The sequence below is a fragment of the Sus scrofa genome, chromosome 15, assembly GCF_054392235.1.
Source record: "Sus scrofa isolate SSC_HxYL_T2T_F1_AM1 chromosome 15, Sscrofa_HxYL_maternal_Yorkshire_Landrace_v2.0, whole genome shotgun sequence".
Lineage (NCBI taxonomy): Eukaryota > Metazoa > Chordata > Mammalia > Artiodactyla > Suidae > Sus > Sus scrofa.
This window is the reverse complement of record NC_139397.1, coordinates 30,881,629-30,894,892: the sequence shown is the minus strand read 5'-3', so window position 1 is coordinate 30,894,892 and position 13,264 is coordinate 30,881,629. Positions and strand designations below refer to the sequence as shown.

Sequence of the window (13,264 nt, the reverse complement as noted above, 5' to 3'; positions counted from 1 at the left end):
GAAGGTACAGAAAGTATAGTTTATTCTTTTTTAAAGGATTTTTTCTTTTTCTTTTTTCTTGTCTTTTTATAGCTGCACCCATGGCATATGGAAGTTCCTAGGCTAGGGGTCAAATCGGAGCTGCAGCTGCGGGCTTACACCACACCCACAGCCAGCAGCAATGCTGGATCCGAGCTGCCTCTGTGATATACACCACAGCTTATGGCAATGCCAGATTCTTAACCCACTGAGCGAGGCCAAGGATCAAACCTGCCTCCTCAAGGATCCCATTTGGGTTTGTTACTGCTGAGCCACGACAGGAACTCCCTTTTTGAGGGTTGTTTGTTTGTTTTTTTTTTTCTTTTTCTTTATAATGACCTTTTTGAGGATTTTTGAGGATGGATGAATAAAATAGTTCTGGAAGAATGAGTAAGAAACTGTTGACGATGGTTTCACTCTAGTGCAGGGGCATACTTTGGCCAAATATTCACTTGTTTTGTTTTCTTAACATCCTTGGAAGAAAGAAGAAAACTTTATTTAAAGACCTTTAAAGTTTAAAATTCACAGCTCTGGGTTCCTTCTAGTGTATGACGCTACTTCAGCATAATTAATCTAGATTTCGAGGATAGGAGGGTGGAAGCAAGGTGAGAAGATGAAATAAATTTTTGTCCTCTAAACAGTAAACAGATTATGGTTTAGACTTTAAAAATTTTTAAATCTTTTTCCAAACTATCGTTTTGGGGAATTTCTTGAGAATTTTCATAAAAATAAGCATTCATAACTGTATACATGGAGTTAAATTAGGCAAATGAGTAATGTCTTTTATAAATTACTTTATTTAAGAATATTATTAGGGAGTTCCCGTCGTGGCGCAGTGGTTAACGAATCCGACTAGGAACCATGAGGTTGCGGGTTCGATCCCTGCCCTTGCTCAGTGGGTTGGGGATCCGGCGTTGCCGTGAGCTGTGGTAGGTTGCAGATGCGGCTTGGATCCCGCGTTGCTGTGGCTCTGGCGTAGGCCGGGGGCTACAGCTCCGATTCGACCCCTAGCCTGGGAACCTCCACATGCTGCGGGAGCGGCCCAAGAAATAGCAAAAAAAAAGACCAAAAAAAAAATATTAAATAAAAATGCATTAGGGAATGAATAGGACAGGAATTCTCAGGATGCAAAGTCATCACTTTGACCTTAACATTTTTGTAAATTTTGACTTCAAATTTGATGTTTTTAAAGGACTTGTTAACAAAATGAGTTTTCATTATTGTATGACACCATAGCAAGGGTAAGCCATTTTCTGATAATTTGTGATTCCTGTCTATTATGTGTTATTGAGTGAAATAACATGATTCCTTTTTTAAAAAATTTTTTATCATAGTTGATTTACAATGTTCTGTCAATTTCTGCTGTACAGCAAAGTGACCCAGTTATATGCACATACTTTTTCTCACATTATCCTCCATCATGTTCCATCACAAGTGATTAGATATAGTTCCCTGTACTATACATTAGGATCTCATTGCTTACATACTCCAGATGCAATAGTTTGCATCTACTAACCCCAAACTCCCCATCCATCCCACTCTCTCTCCCTGCTCTTGGCAACCACAAGTTTGTTTTCCATATCCATGAGTTTGTTTCTTTTCTGTAGATAGGTTCATTTGCTCCATATATTAGATTCCGGATATAAGAGATAAATCATATGGTATTTTTTCTCTTTCTATCTTTACTTAGTATGAGAGTCTCTAGTTCCATCATGTTGCTGCAAATGGCATTATTTTGTTCTTTTTTATGGCTGAGTAGTATTCCATTGTGTATATGTACCACATCTTGTTAATCCTTTCATCTGTTGATGGACATTTAGGTTGTTTCCATGTCTTGGCTATTCTGAATAGTTCTGTGTTGAATATAAGGGTGCATGTATCTTTTTTTCTCTCTCTTTTTTTTTTTTTTTGCTTTTTAGGGCCACACCTGCAGCACATGGAGGTTCCCAGGCTAGGGGTTGAAACGGAGCTGTAGCTGCTGGCCTACACAGAGCCATAGCAATGCAGGATCTGAGCCACATCTGCGAACTACACCACAGTTCACAGCAATGCAGGATCCTTAATCCACCGAGTAAGGCTGGTGATGGAACTTGCCTCCTCATTGGATGCCAGTCAGATTCATTACCACTGAGCCACAACGGGAACTCCTTCTTTTTGTCTTCTTAGGGCCACACCCAGGACATATGGAAGTTCCTAGGCTAGGGGTCAAATTGGAGCTGGAATTGCTGGCCTACACCGTAGCTCATAGCAATGCCAGATCCTTAACCCACTGAGCAAGGCCAGGGATCAAACCCACCTCCTCATGGATGTTAGTTGGGTTTGCTACTGCTGAGCCAAGTTGGGAATTCCCACACATATCTTTTTCAATGAAAGTTTTGTCTGGATATATGCCCAGGAGTGGGATTGCTGGGTCATATGATAGTTCTATATTTAGTTTTCTGAGGTTCCTCCATACTGTTCTCAATAGTGGTTGTACCAATGTGCATTCCTACCAACAGTAGGAGGGTACCCTTTTCTCCACACTCTTTTCAGCATTTGTTATTTGTAGACTTACTAATGATGGACATTCTGACTGATGTGAAGTGGTACCTCATTGTAGTTTTGATTTGCATTTCTCTAATAATTAGTGATGTTGAACATTTTTTCATGTGCCTGTTGGCTATCTGTATGTCTTTGGAGAATTGTCTATTTAGTTCTTTTGCCCATTTTTCAATTGGGTTGTTTAGTTTTCTTTTTGCTGTTCAGTTATATGAGTTGTTTGTATATTTTGGTTGCCTTTGTTGGTTGCATTGTTCGCAACTGTTTTCTCCCATTCCATAGGCTTTCTTTTTGGTTTTATTTATGGTTTCTTTTGCTCTGCAAAAGCTTGTAAGTTTAACTAGGTCCCACTGGTTTATTTTTGTTTTTATTTCTATTGCTTTGGGAGACTGACCTAAGAAAACATTTGTATGGTTGATGTCAGAGAATGTTTTGCCTTCATGTTCTCTTCTAGGAGTTTGATGGTGTCTTGTCTTGTGTTTAAGTTTTAAAGCTATTTTGAGTTAATTTGTGTGCATGGTGTGAGGATGTGTTCTAGTTTCATTGACTTACATTCAGCTGTTCACTTTTCCCAATGTCACTTGATAAAGAGACTTTTTTCCCATTTTATATTCTTGCCTCCTTTGTTGAAGATTAATTGACTGTAGGTGTCTGAGTTTATTTATTGGTTTCTCTATTCTGTTCTATTGATCTTTATGTCTGCTTTGTTTTTTTTTTCCACCAGTACCACACTGTCTTGCTTACTGTAGCTTTGTAAGATTGTCTGAAGTCTGGGAGAGTTAGGCCTCCTGCTTGGTTTTTGTTCCTCAGTATTGCTTTGGTAATTCTGGGTCTTTTATGGTTCCGTGTAAATTTTTGGATAGTTCTAACTCTGTGAAAAATTTCATGGGTCATTTGATAAGGATTGCATGGAATCTGTATATTGCTTTGGGTAGTATGGCCATTTTAACAATACTAATTCTTCCAATCCAGGAGCATGGAATATCTTTCAATTTCTTTGAATCCTCTTTAATTTCCTTGATTAATGTGTTACAGTTATCAGCATATATGTTTCACCTCCTTGGTCAGGGTTACTCCTAGGTGTTTAATTTTTGGGGGTGCAATTTTAAAAGGTATTTTTGTATTCCTTTTCTAATATTGTTAGTGTACAGAAATGCAACTGATTTCTGAATGGTAATCTTATATTCTGCTACTTTGCTGTATTTGTTGATCAGTTCAAGTAGTTTTTATGTGGAGTTCTTAGGATTTTTGTATATCAATAGTATCATGTCATCTGCATAGAGTGACAATTTTACCTCTTCTCTTCCAGTCTGGATACCTTTTATTTCATTTGTTTGTCTGATTGTTGTGGCTAGGACTTCCAATACTATGTTTACTAAAAGTGGTGAGAGTGGGCATCCTTGTCTTATTCCAGATTTTAGTGGGAAGTCTTTCAGCTTTTCTCCATTGAGTATTATATTGGCTGTGTATTTGTCATAAATGGCTTTTATTATATTAAGGTATGTTCCCTCTGTACCCACTTTGGTAAGAGTTTTTATCATGAATGGATGTTGGAGTTTGTGAAGTGCTTTTTCTGCATCTGTTGCATGATCTAGTGGTTTTTGACTTTTCTTTTGTTAATGTGGCATATGATGTTTGATTTTGTGTATGTTGAACCATCCTCGTGAACTTGGGATGAATCCCACTTGGTCATGGTGTATAATCTCATTTTATCTGTTACTGGATTTGGTTGGCTAAAATTTTCTTGAGAATTTTTTCCTCTATATTCATCAAAGATACTGGCCTAATTTTCTTTTTTGGTAGTATCTTTATCTCGTTTTGGTATTAGGATGATGGTGGCTTCATAGAATGTCTTTGGGAATGTTCCTACTTCAACCTTTTGGAAAAGTTTAAGAAGGGTGGGTGTAAGTTCTTTTCTGTATGTTTGGTAGAATTCTCCTGTGAAGCCATCTGGTCCTGGACTTCTGTTTGTGGGGAGTGTTTTTATTACATATTCTCTTTCATTTCTAGTGCTCAATGTGTTCAATTGATCTATTTCTTCTTGATTCAGTTTTGGTGGGCTGTATGTCTCTAGAAAGTTGTCCATTTCTTTTAGGTTGTCAAATTCGTTGGCGTATAATTGCTCATAGTATTCTATTATGGTTTTTTTTGTTTGTTTGTTTGTTTTTTGTATTTCTGCAGTATCTGCTGAGATTTTTCCTTTTTCATTTCTTATTTTATTTATTTGAGTTCTTCTTCTCCTCTTGGTGAGTCTGGCCAGAGGTTTGGCAGTTTTGTTTACCCTTTCAAAGAACCAGCTCTTGGTTTTATTGATTTTTCTCTTGTTTTTTGAATCTCTATTTTTTGATTTCCTCTCTGATCTTTATAATTTCTTTCCTTCTGCTGACTTTAGGTTTTGTTTGTTCCTCTTTTTCTAATTCATTTAGGTGGTGGATTAAGTTGTTGTTTTGAGGTTTTTCTTCTTTTTTGAGGAAGGCCTGTCTATATCACTATGAACTTGCCTCTAAGCACTGCTTTTGTGGCATCCCATAGATTTTGTGTTTTCTTTATCATTTGTCTTGAGGTATTTTTTAATTTCACTTTTGATTTCCTTGTTGACCCTTTGGTTTTTTAGTAGCATGTTGTTTAGTCTCATGCTCTTTTTCTATGTTTGATTACTAGTTTCATGCCGTTGTGGTCAGAGAGGATACTTGAAATTTGTCACATTTAGTGTTGTGCCCCAGTATGTGGTCAGTCCTTGAGAATGTTGTATGTGCACTTAAAACAAAATGCATATGTTGATTTTTTGGATGTAATGTCCTGAAATTATCAATTAAGTTTAACTTTCCTATTGTGTCATTTAGGACCTCTGTTACCTTATTGATTTTCTGTCTAGAGGATCTGTCTGTTGATGTGAGTGGGGTGTTAAACTTTGCTACTATTATTGATTCCCATCAATTTCTCCTTTTACATCTGTTAGTATTTGTTGTACTTATTTGGGTGCTTCTGTATTGGGGGCATATATATTGATGAGTGTAACATCCTCTTCTTGATTGATCCTTTTATCATTAAATATTGTCCTTTATCTTTCTTTATGGCCTTCATTTTAAAGTCTGTTTTGTCTTATGTAAGTATTGCACATCCTGCTTACCTGTCTTTTTCATTCTCATGAAATATGTTTTTCTATCCCCTCACTTTGAGTTTATATATGTCCTTTGTCTTAAGGTGAGTCTCTTGTAGGCAGCAGATTATAGCTCCTGTTTTTTTATCCAGTCTGCCACTCTATGTCTTTTGATTGGCTCATTCAGTCCATTGACATTTAAGGTAATTATTGATAAATATGTATTTACTGCCATTTTAATCTTTGTTTTCCAGTTGATTCTGTTTCTCCTTTGTTCATTTTTTTTGGATGTATGATTTCCTTTTATATTATGCTTATGTCTTCTTTTTAGTTTTTGTGAATGTACTGTTTGGTTTTGATTTGTGGTTGCCCTGTTTTTCAAGTGTATTAATCTCTTCCTGTATCTGCTAGCTTTAGCCTGATTAGTCATAGAGGCTCAAACACATTCTAAAAAAAAGAGACTCTAGATTTTCTTACTTTCCTTCCCCATATTTTATGACTTTGATGTCTTATTTAACATCATGTTTATTCTTTTGTTTATTGTTTCTTTTACAATCTTTTTTTTTTTTCTTTTTGATCTGTATACTGGCTTATTTGAATATTTTCCAAGTGCGATTTCCTCTATCCTCTTTCTTCTTCTTTTTTATTTAGAGAAGCCCTTTCACTATTTCTTTTAGAATAGGTTTGGTATTGCTGTACTCTTTCAGTTTTTGTTTGTTGGCGAAATTCTTTATTTATCCTTCTCTTTTAAATGATATTCTTTCTGGGTTCAGTGTTAAGGCTGCATATTTTAGAGCTTTGAATACATCTTGCCACTCATTTCTAGCCTGCAGTGTTTCTGTCGAGAAGTCAGCTGATAGCCTTATGGGGGTTCCCTTATAATTAAGTCTTTGTCTTGCCACCTTTAGAATCCTCTCTTTAACTTTTCCCATTCTTATAAAATGTCTTGGTGTTGGCCTGTTTGGGTTCAACTTGTTTGGGGCCCTCTGTGCTTCCTGTATCTTGATAGCTGTTTCCTTTAGATTTGGAAGGTTTTCAGCAATATTTTCTTCAAATATATTTTCAATCTCCTTTTCTTTTCTTCTCCTTCTGGGATCCCTATTATGCATAGGTGGGCCCACTTTATATTATCCCATCAATCTCTCATATTGCTTTCATGTTTTTTCATTTGATTTTCCGTCTGCTGTCCTGATTGAATGCTTTCCATTATTCTATCTTCCAAGTCACTAATTTGTTCCTCTGCATTATTCATTCTGCTCTTCAGTGCCTTTAACTCAGCTTGCATCTCTGCAAATGAATTTACTAATTTTTCTTAGTTCCTTATATTTTCTAGTTTCTTTCTAATGTAATATGTGTTGATATTCATACCCGCTCTTAATTCCTTCATATTCGCTCTTAATTTTTTCAGTATTTTCATTATCTACTTTTTGAACTCAGTGTCTGTTAACTGCAAAGGTCTGTTTCCCTGTTTGCTTCTTTGGGTGAATTCTCCTGTTCTTTTAACTGTGAAAGGTTCTTGGGCTTCTTCCTTTTGCTTATATTTTTCTTATTCTGTGAGTTTAGGGAAAACAAATACTGTAGTCTTAGAGGGCTATTTATATGTGAGAGTGCCCCTGGATATTTTGTGAGGCTTTACTAGGTGTTTTTGGTGGGATGGCTTTTGGTTTGGATTCTTGCTGTCTTTTTCCTCAATATGTGCAAGCTGTTATCCCCTAGATAGGATGCTATGCATGTGTCCAGGGAGAAGGAGGCAATGGTTAGGGCTGGTAGCCAGTACCTGGTTTGCTGGTCCCTTGACAGTGGCAAAGACCCATGGGAAGGTGGTGCAGACTGCTTCCTAGGTTCAGGACCCTGAGAATTGGCAGCGACCCTCAGGCAGGTGTACGTGGTACCCAGAGCATTTGGCAGTGGCAGCAGCAGGGCCTGTGCATTCCTAGAGGAGTGAGAGCGACAATGGGTGGTGCTTGGTTGCAGCACCCTTCTGTGTTTGCTGACCTCTAGGTTACTGGGGCCATAGGTACTGCCTGTTCATAGACCCCCTAGGAGTGGTGGACTATGCCCACCTCTGGAGTCTGATATGACCAAGTTTGCCCCTTCCATCTGTAGAACATGCAAGAGGCACCCCATCCCACTTATCTTGTGCAGGAGGCGCTGCCACCCTTTGCCCATGCAAGGGGGGCCTGTCGCCCATAGCCTGGGCAAGGGGCACCTCACTGTTGGTAGCCTTGACCTCCGAGAGTCCGCATATGTGCAGGGAAAGATATTCCTCTGGCAGTCCACTCCTCCTCCTCTTGCCCTCCCTAGCAATGGCGCCTTGCTTTTCCTGCAGGCCCAGACCTCCTTTGGTTCCCTCAACTGTGGTGCTCCACTCCCCAGCCCTTGCCACATTGATTCCTAGCCCCTCAAGCTGTCTCCACACAGCCAACCCTAGTCCTCTCCCCTAGAACTGACCTACAGAGCCTGAGTCTTAGTGCCTAGTCCTCCTCCAAGCATCTCATGCTGTGGTGTTCCAGGATGTGGTACTGATGGTCTGTGCAGCTTTGCCCTCCTCAGTCCAGCTGCTCCGCTTTTCTCTGAGGCTGTGAGGTCCCTCCTTCTAGGCCGATTTCCCCGTCAGTTAGGTGGCTTCCCAGGCCATGGGATCCTTTCCTCTTTCACAGCTCCCTCTCAGGAGTGCTAGTTCAGTCCTAATTCCTTTTCTCTCTCTCTTTTTTCCCTTTATGTTCTACCCAGTTACATGGATGGTTTCTTGCCCTTTTTGGAGGTTTAAGATCTTGCCAGCTTTCAGTAGATGTTCTGCATGAATCATTCTATATGTAGATGATTTTTTTTGATGTGTTTGTGAGAGGTGAATGCCACATCTCACTCTGTCATCTTGATCCCACCCCAATTGCTTAATTAGGATTCTAGGGTAAACCTTAGGCACTTAGCACAAGTGCAACATGGCTGATAATTGTTCTCCTAATATTTGGGGAATCTGTTAAACTTTCTCTTTCCACATTGGTGGACTTAATGCTATCAGTTAAGTAATGCAATATGTCAGTGCTAGCTTTCATGTTTTAATTTTGAAACCTAACTTTTAAGACACAACTGTTATTTAATTTCTTTTCTTTGTGGTTTTGGTAAATTGCTCCTAAATTTATAAAGAATAGAGAGAAAATAGTAGATGAATGTTGAAAAGTTTTTACTAAAGTCCAGGTAGTTATAAGTTCAGTTGTCATTTGAAAAAAGAAAGAAAGGAAGAAATACCTGCAGTTTAGACCTGACTTTCCTTCAGGTTAGTTTTTTCATGTTTCTCAAGTAATGGATACTTGTATTCTGACTTTTTCCCTGTTGAATGGCAGTGATCTTTTGTTTGCTTTTGTTTGTTTGTTTGTTTGTTTGTTTTTTAGGTATGGACTTCGAGAGTTCGTGGTGATTGCCCCTGCTGCAAACAATGATGCTGTTCTCAGTGAATCTAAGTGCAATCTTCTTCTGAGTTCTGTGTCTATTGCTTTGGGTAACACTGGCTGGTAGGTGGACATTTCAAAAGACCTAGATAGCAAGTTTTAAGAACTATTTTAAATTATAATTTATGAAGGAAAATGGTTACTAAATGTTAGGATTTTGATTATAATTAGGATTAGTACTAATGCATTATTATATTGCAACATGGTCTATAAGGACAAACTCAAAACCTTTTAAGGGAGGCAGTTCTAAAGGGAAAATTACTGAAATATTATATAAATATTTAAAATGAAGAGTAAATTACACTGTTTTTGTATTTCGCTTCCAAATGTTTAGTTAATTTAAATTTTGATGCTGAATGTAATTTTAAAACTTGATGGCAGTTCATCACCTTGTTCTACCCCAGCTAAGAATATGCACTCAGATAACTCAGATTTTTTGTTTCTCTGCACACACCTGTGAAAGCGCTATTAGTATTGATATTGAGGTTACAAATACATTTTAGTGAGTGCATTAATTTGTGGGTATGGAAAACTTTGAATAGGGAGGATTAAGTGTGTCTTGAAATGATAAAGTAAAAAATAATTCACCACTAATATGAGTTTAATTTGTATTAATACTCATGAACCAAGTTTTATTGATTGGAAAGCCTAATATGGTAGGATAACTTTTATTCAGTGAGATTTTCATTCTGCTTTTTTATGACTTTGAGCCATTTTAAAGTAATTTTCTGACTGTGAAGTGCCATTAGGATGATTTCTTCATTTTATTCATGTAAGATGAAAAGGAACTGAGTATCTTTGTAATAAATTAAATCTGCGAAGTTTTCTTTGTTTAGTGCTTTTAAATAATTGAGATTAAAATAATGTAATCGTGGAAAAACTAGGAGTCATTGAATGTTTAATAGACTTACAGTCTATTCCTGTTTAATTATGTCCTACAGCCAGTTTAATAGACTTACATTCTATTCCTGTTTAATTATGTCCTACAGCCAGGTGCCACTCTTTGTGCAAATTCATCATAAATGGCGAAGAATGTATGTGGGGGAATGTCAGGGTCCTGGTGTCCGAACTGATTTTGAAATGGTTCACCTTCGAAAAGTGCCAAATCAGTACACTCATTTATCAGGTCTGCTGGATATCTTCAAATCAAAGATTGTGAGTTGCTATTGATGTTTTTGGTGTTATCTGGAATATAGATAAAAGTAATTTGGTAATTTTATTGATTATGTGGAAATATTTTTCTCTAATATTGATAATGTAATTACTTAGAAGAAAGATACAAGTAATAACATGAATTATTGTATATGTTTAAAGAAACAAAGTATCCAGTTAGATTTTTAGCTTACTAAGACTAAAGCTGATTGTTTTTTGGTTAGTTAACATTTACCTACCATGTGAACTTCTTTTCCTCTAATAGTAATATTGCCAGCCTCCTCACACGAATTGGCTTCAGGTAGCTGCTTGTCGTTCAGGGCTCTATGAGCAATTGGGATGTTAACTCTTTGGGTTCTGAATTGGTTTTTTTTTTTTTTCCCCCCAAGGGTCCATTTAATACTATTTTTTCTTTTTTGCGTTTTAGGGCTGCACCTGCAGCATATGGAAGTTTCCTGGCTAGGGGTCTAATCAGAGCTACAGCTGCCACCCTATGCCACATCCACAGCAACTCGGGATCTGAGCTGCATCTGCAACCTACACCACAGCTTATGGCAATGCTGAATCTTTAACCCACTGAGTGAGGCTTGGGATCAAGCCCATATCCCCTTGGATACTAGTTGGGCTCTTTACTGCTGAGCCACAATGGGAACTTCTGGGGTCCATTTAATTTGATGTTTAAGATTATTCTGATTTATAGTCTATGACTAAGAGCAGTAAGGCTAAATTGGATGTGCTCAGTATAACCTTGTTGTTATCTAAAAAAACTCTCACAGAGAAATGGAGAACTTGCCTGTGCTCTCTGAGGGAAAAAGATTGGGTCTAGATTGAGGAGCCTTTTGTGAATGAATACCTCTAGAAAAAAGAGCAAAGCCAGATAAGAAAGTGGTGAAGAGGATTCTCCACTTAGAGAAGTTGTCCTTAAGTTGGCACCCATTTCACTACAAGTGATCAAAATTGATAAACAATATTAGATATCTCCTGGTATGAGACATTGAATAGGATAGTCCATCATCTGTGTTGCATTCTTGCTAAAAATGTTTAACATGAATCAAAACATGAGGAAATAATCACATATTTTGAAAATAAGCCATATTTTACTAAGTAGCTGGCCTAGATGCTTTAGAAATGTCATTATCATGATAGGCAAAACAAAGGCTGGAAGCTGTTGAGCTTAAAGGAGACTAAAGTGATAGAACAGCTAAATGCAATGCATGATCTTTGATCCAAACAAACTAGCCATAAAGGGTACAATCAAGATAGTTGGGACAATTTTAATATGAACCATATATTAGAAAATAGTATCAATGCTAAACTTCTTCAGTGTGGTAAAGTGTTATGTTTGCAAAGGATAATGTTCTTGTTTATCGGAATTACCAGCTGAAGTATTTAGGAGTGAAATGTCATGATGCCTACAACTTACTTTTAAAAATTCAGCCAAAAATTTATTTATGTAAATATATATATGTGTGTATGTCAAAACTTTAATTGGTAAACTTGATGAAAGTCATATGGATATTAATTGAGCTAGCTTTGCAAGTTTTCTGAAGATTTGCAAATTTTGAAAAGGAAGAAAAATATAAGAAAAAATGCTGAAATTTCTTCAACATAATTTGTTTATAGAAAAATATTTAGGATAGCACTTAATTTCATAAAAATGTTTTTTAATGTTGAGGCCCTAAATAGTCTAATGGCAGGATTATCATCACCCAGATAAATCCGTCTGACTTTTTTTTTTTTTTTTTTTTTTTTTTGTCTTTTGCCTTTTCTAGAGCCACCCCGCGGCATATGGAGGTTCCCAGGCTAGGGGTCTAATCGGAGACACCAGCCTACGCCAGAGCCACAGCAGCTCGGGATCCAAGCTGCGTCTCACGGGCAACGCCGGATCCTTAACCCACTGAGCGAGGCCAGAGATCGAACCCGCAACCTCATGGTTCCTAGTAGGATTCGTTAACCACTGCGCCACTATGGGAACTCCACCATCTGACTTTTTTTTTTTTTTAAAGTATGTGTATATCCGGTTAAGAAATTTAAGTAAAAACTTTTTACCCTTTAGTCGCTCTCCTCAAAATAACTATTGTTAGCTTTATCTTGTGATTTTCTTTATTAAAAAAATTATAGAAGCATGTCTTTTAGAAAGTTCCATGCCCTTATGTAATTTATTTTTTCAGGCCATTCTTGGGCTTTGAAATGTTTAAGTACTGCTAAGTTCTATGTATATTGCTTTGAGAAATTTTTGAAAAATTATGTGTTGTTTCTTCCCCATTGGTTTTTCTTTGCTCTCACCAGAAATCTTCAATTATGTTAAATTATTTTAGACCAGTTCTAGTCAGATGTAAATATTAATGCTTTATTCCTTATCTTAAAAGACATTAGTGAACATTATTTTCATGGATCTTTAAAGTCTCTCTTCTATGTAAGTTAACTTCTCTTTACTGAAACCAAGGACTGCTTTGACCTGTGGAATCTGACTTAAATTATGACTATTTGCTAATTGTACTTTAAAAAAGAGGGGTTCCTAGTCAGTTTATCACATCATCTGTCAGAAATTTAACAAACCTCACTTGTCTAGTTATGAAATTCTCTCAAAGTTGATTTGGTTAAGAGTTGAACTTAAAATAATTGAGGCCTGGTTTGTGTATTTGAGTGGTTTTACATTAAGGCTACCCAATATGTGACTGTCCTGTCTTTTTAAAGTTGTAAATATTACTTTTTAACATCTACTGGAAGTGTTGTAAGATACTTACCCTTAACTGGCAGTTTATTTCATTTTTGCACACATCTAATTATTAGAAAAGTCTTCCTTGGCAGGATAGCAACAGGGGGTGGTTGCCCTTTAGAATCACATAAAATTTAAGTTTAAATCCTCTTCTGCCATAATCCTCTAAATATTTGAAAACTCTCTCATGCTCTGGTCTTTCCTTTTTCAGTTTAGACATTCTTTTTAATTTCATGGTTTTATATTATGATTGTTGATTTGGATATTGTCTTTCTTAGAACTACATTT

General features: G+C 36.9%; 1 protein-coding gene across 5 annotated transcripts in view; it reads left to right on the top strand.

Annotated features, from left to right (window-relative positions):
- The window catches only part of RAB3GAP1 (RAB3 GTPase activating protein catalytic subunit 1), a 137,316-nt gene that overhangs the window by 69,692 nt on the left and 54,360 nt on the right, over positions 1-13,264 (top strand). For all 5 annotated transcript variants that reach the window (XR_014830584.1, XM_085001389.1, XM_085001390.1 and 2 more), the window contains exons 6-7: positions 9,049-9,168; positions 10,095-10,260. Coding sequence is in view for 4 of the 5 variants with exons in the window: in XM_085001389.1 (XP_084857515.1) it covers positions 9,049-9,168; positions 10,095-10,260 (286 nt within the window). In the remaining variant the exon portion in view is untranslated. The remainder of the gene's footprint in view (positions 1-9,048; positions 9,169-10,094; positions 10,261-13,264) is intronic.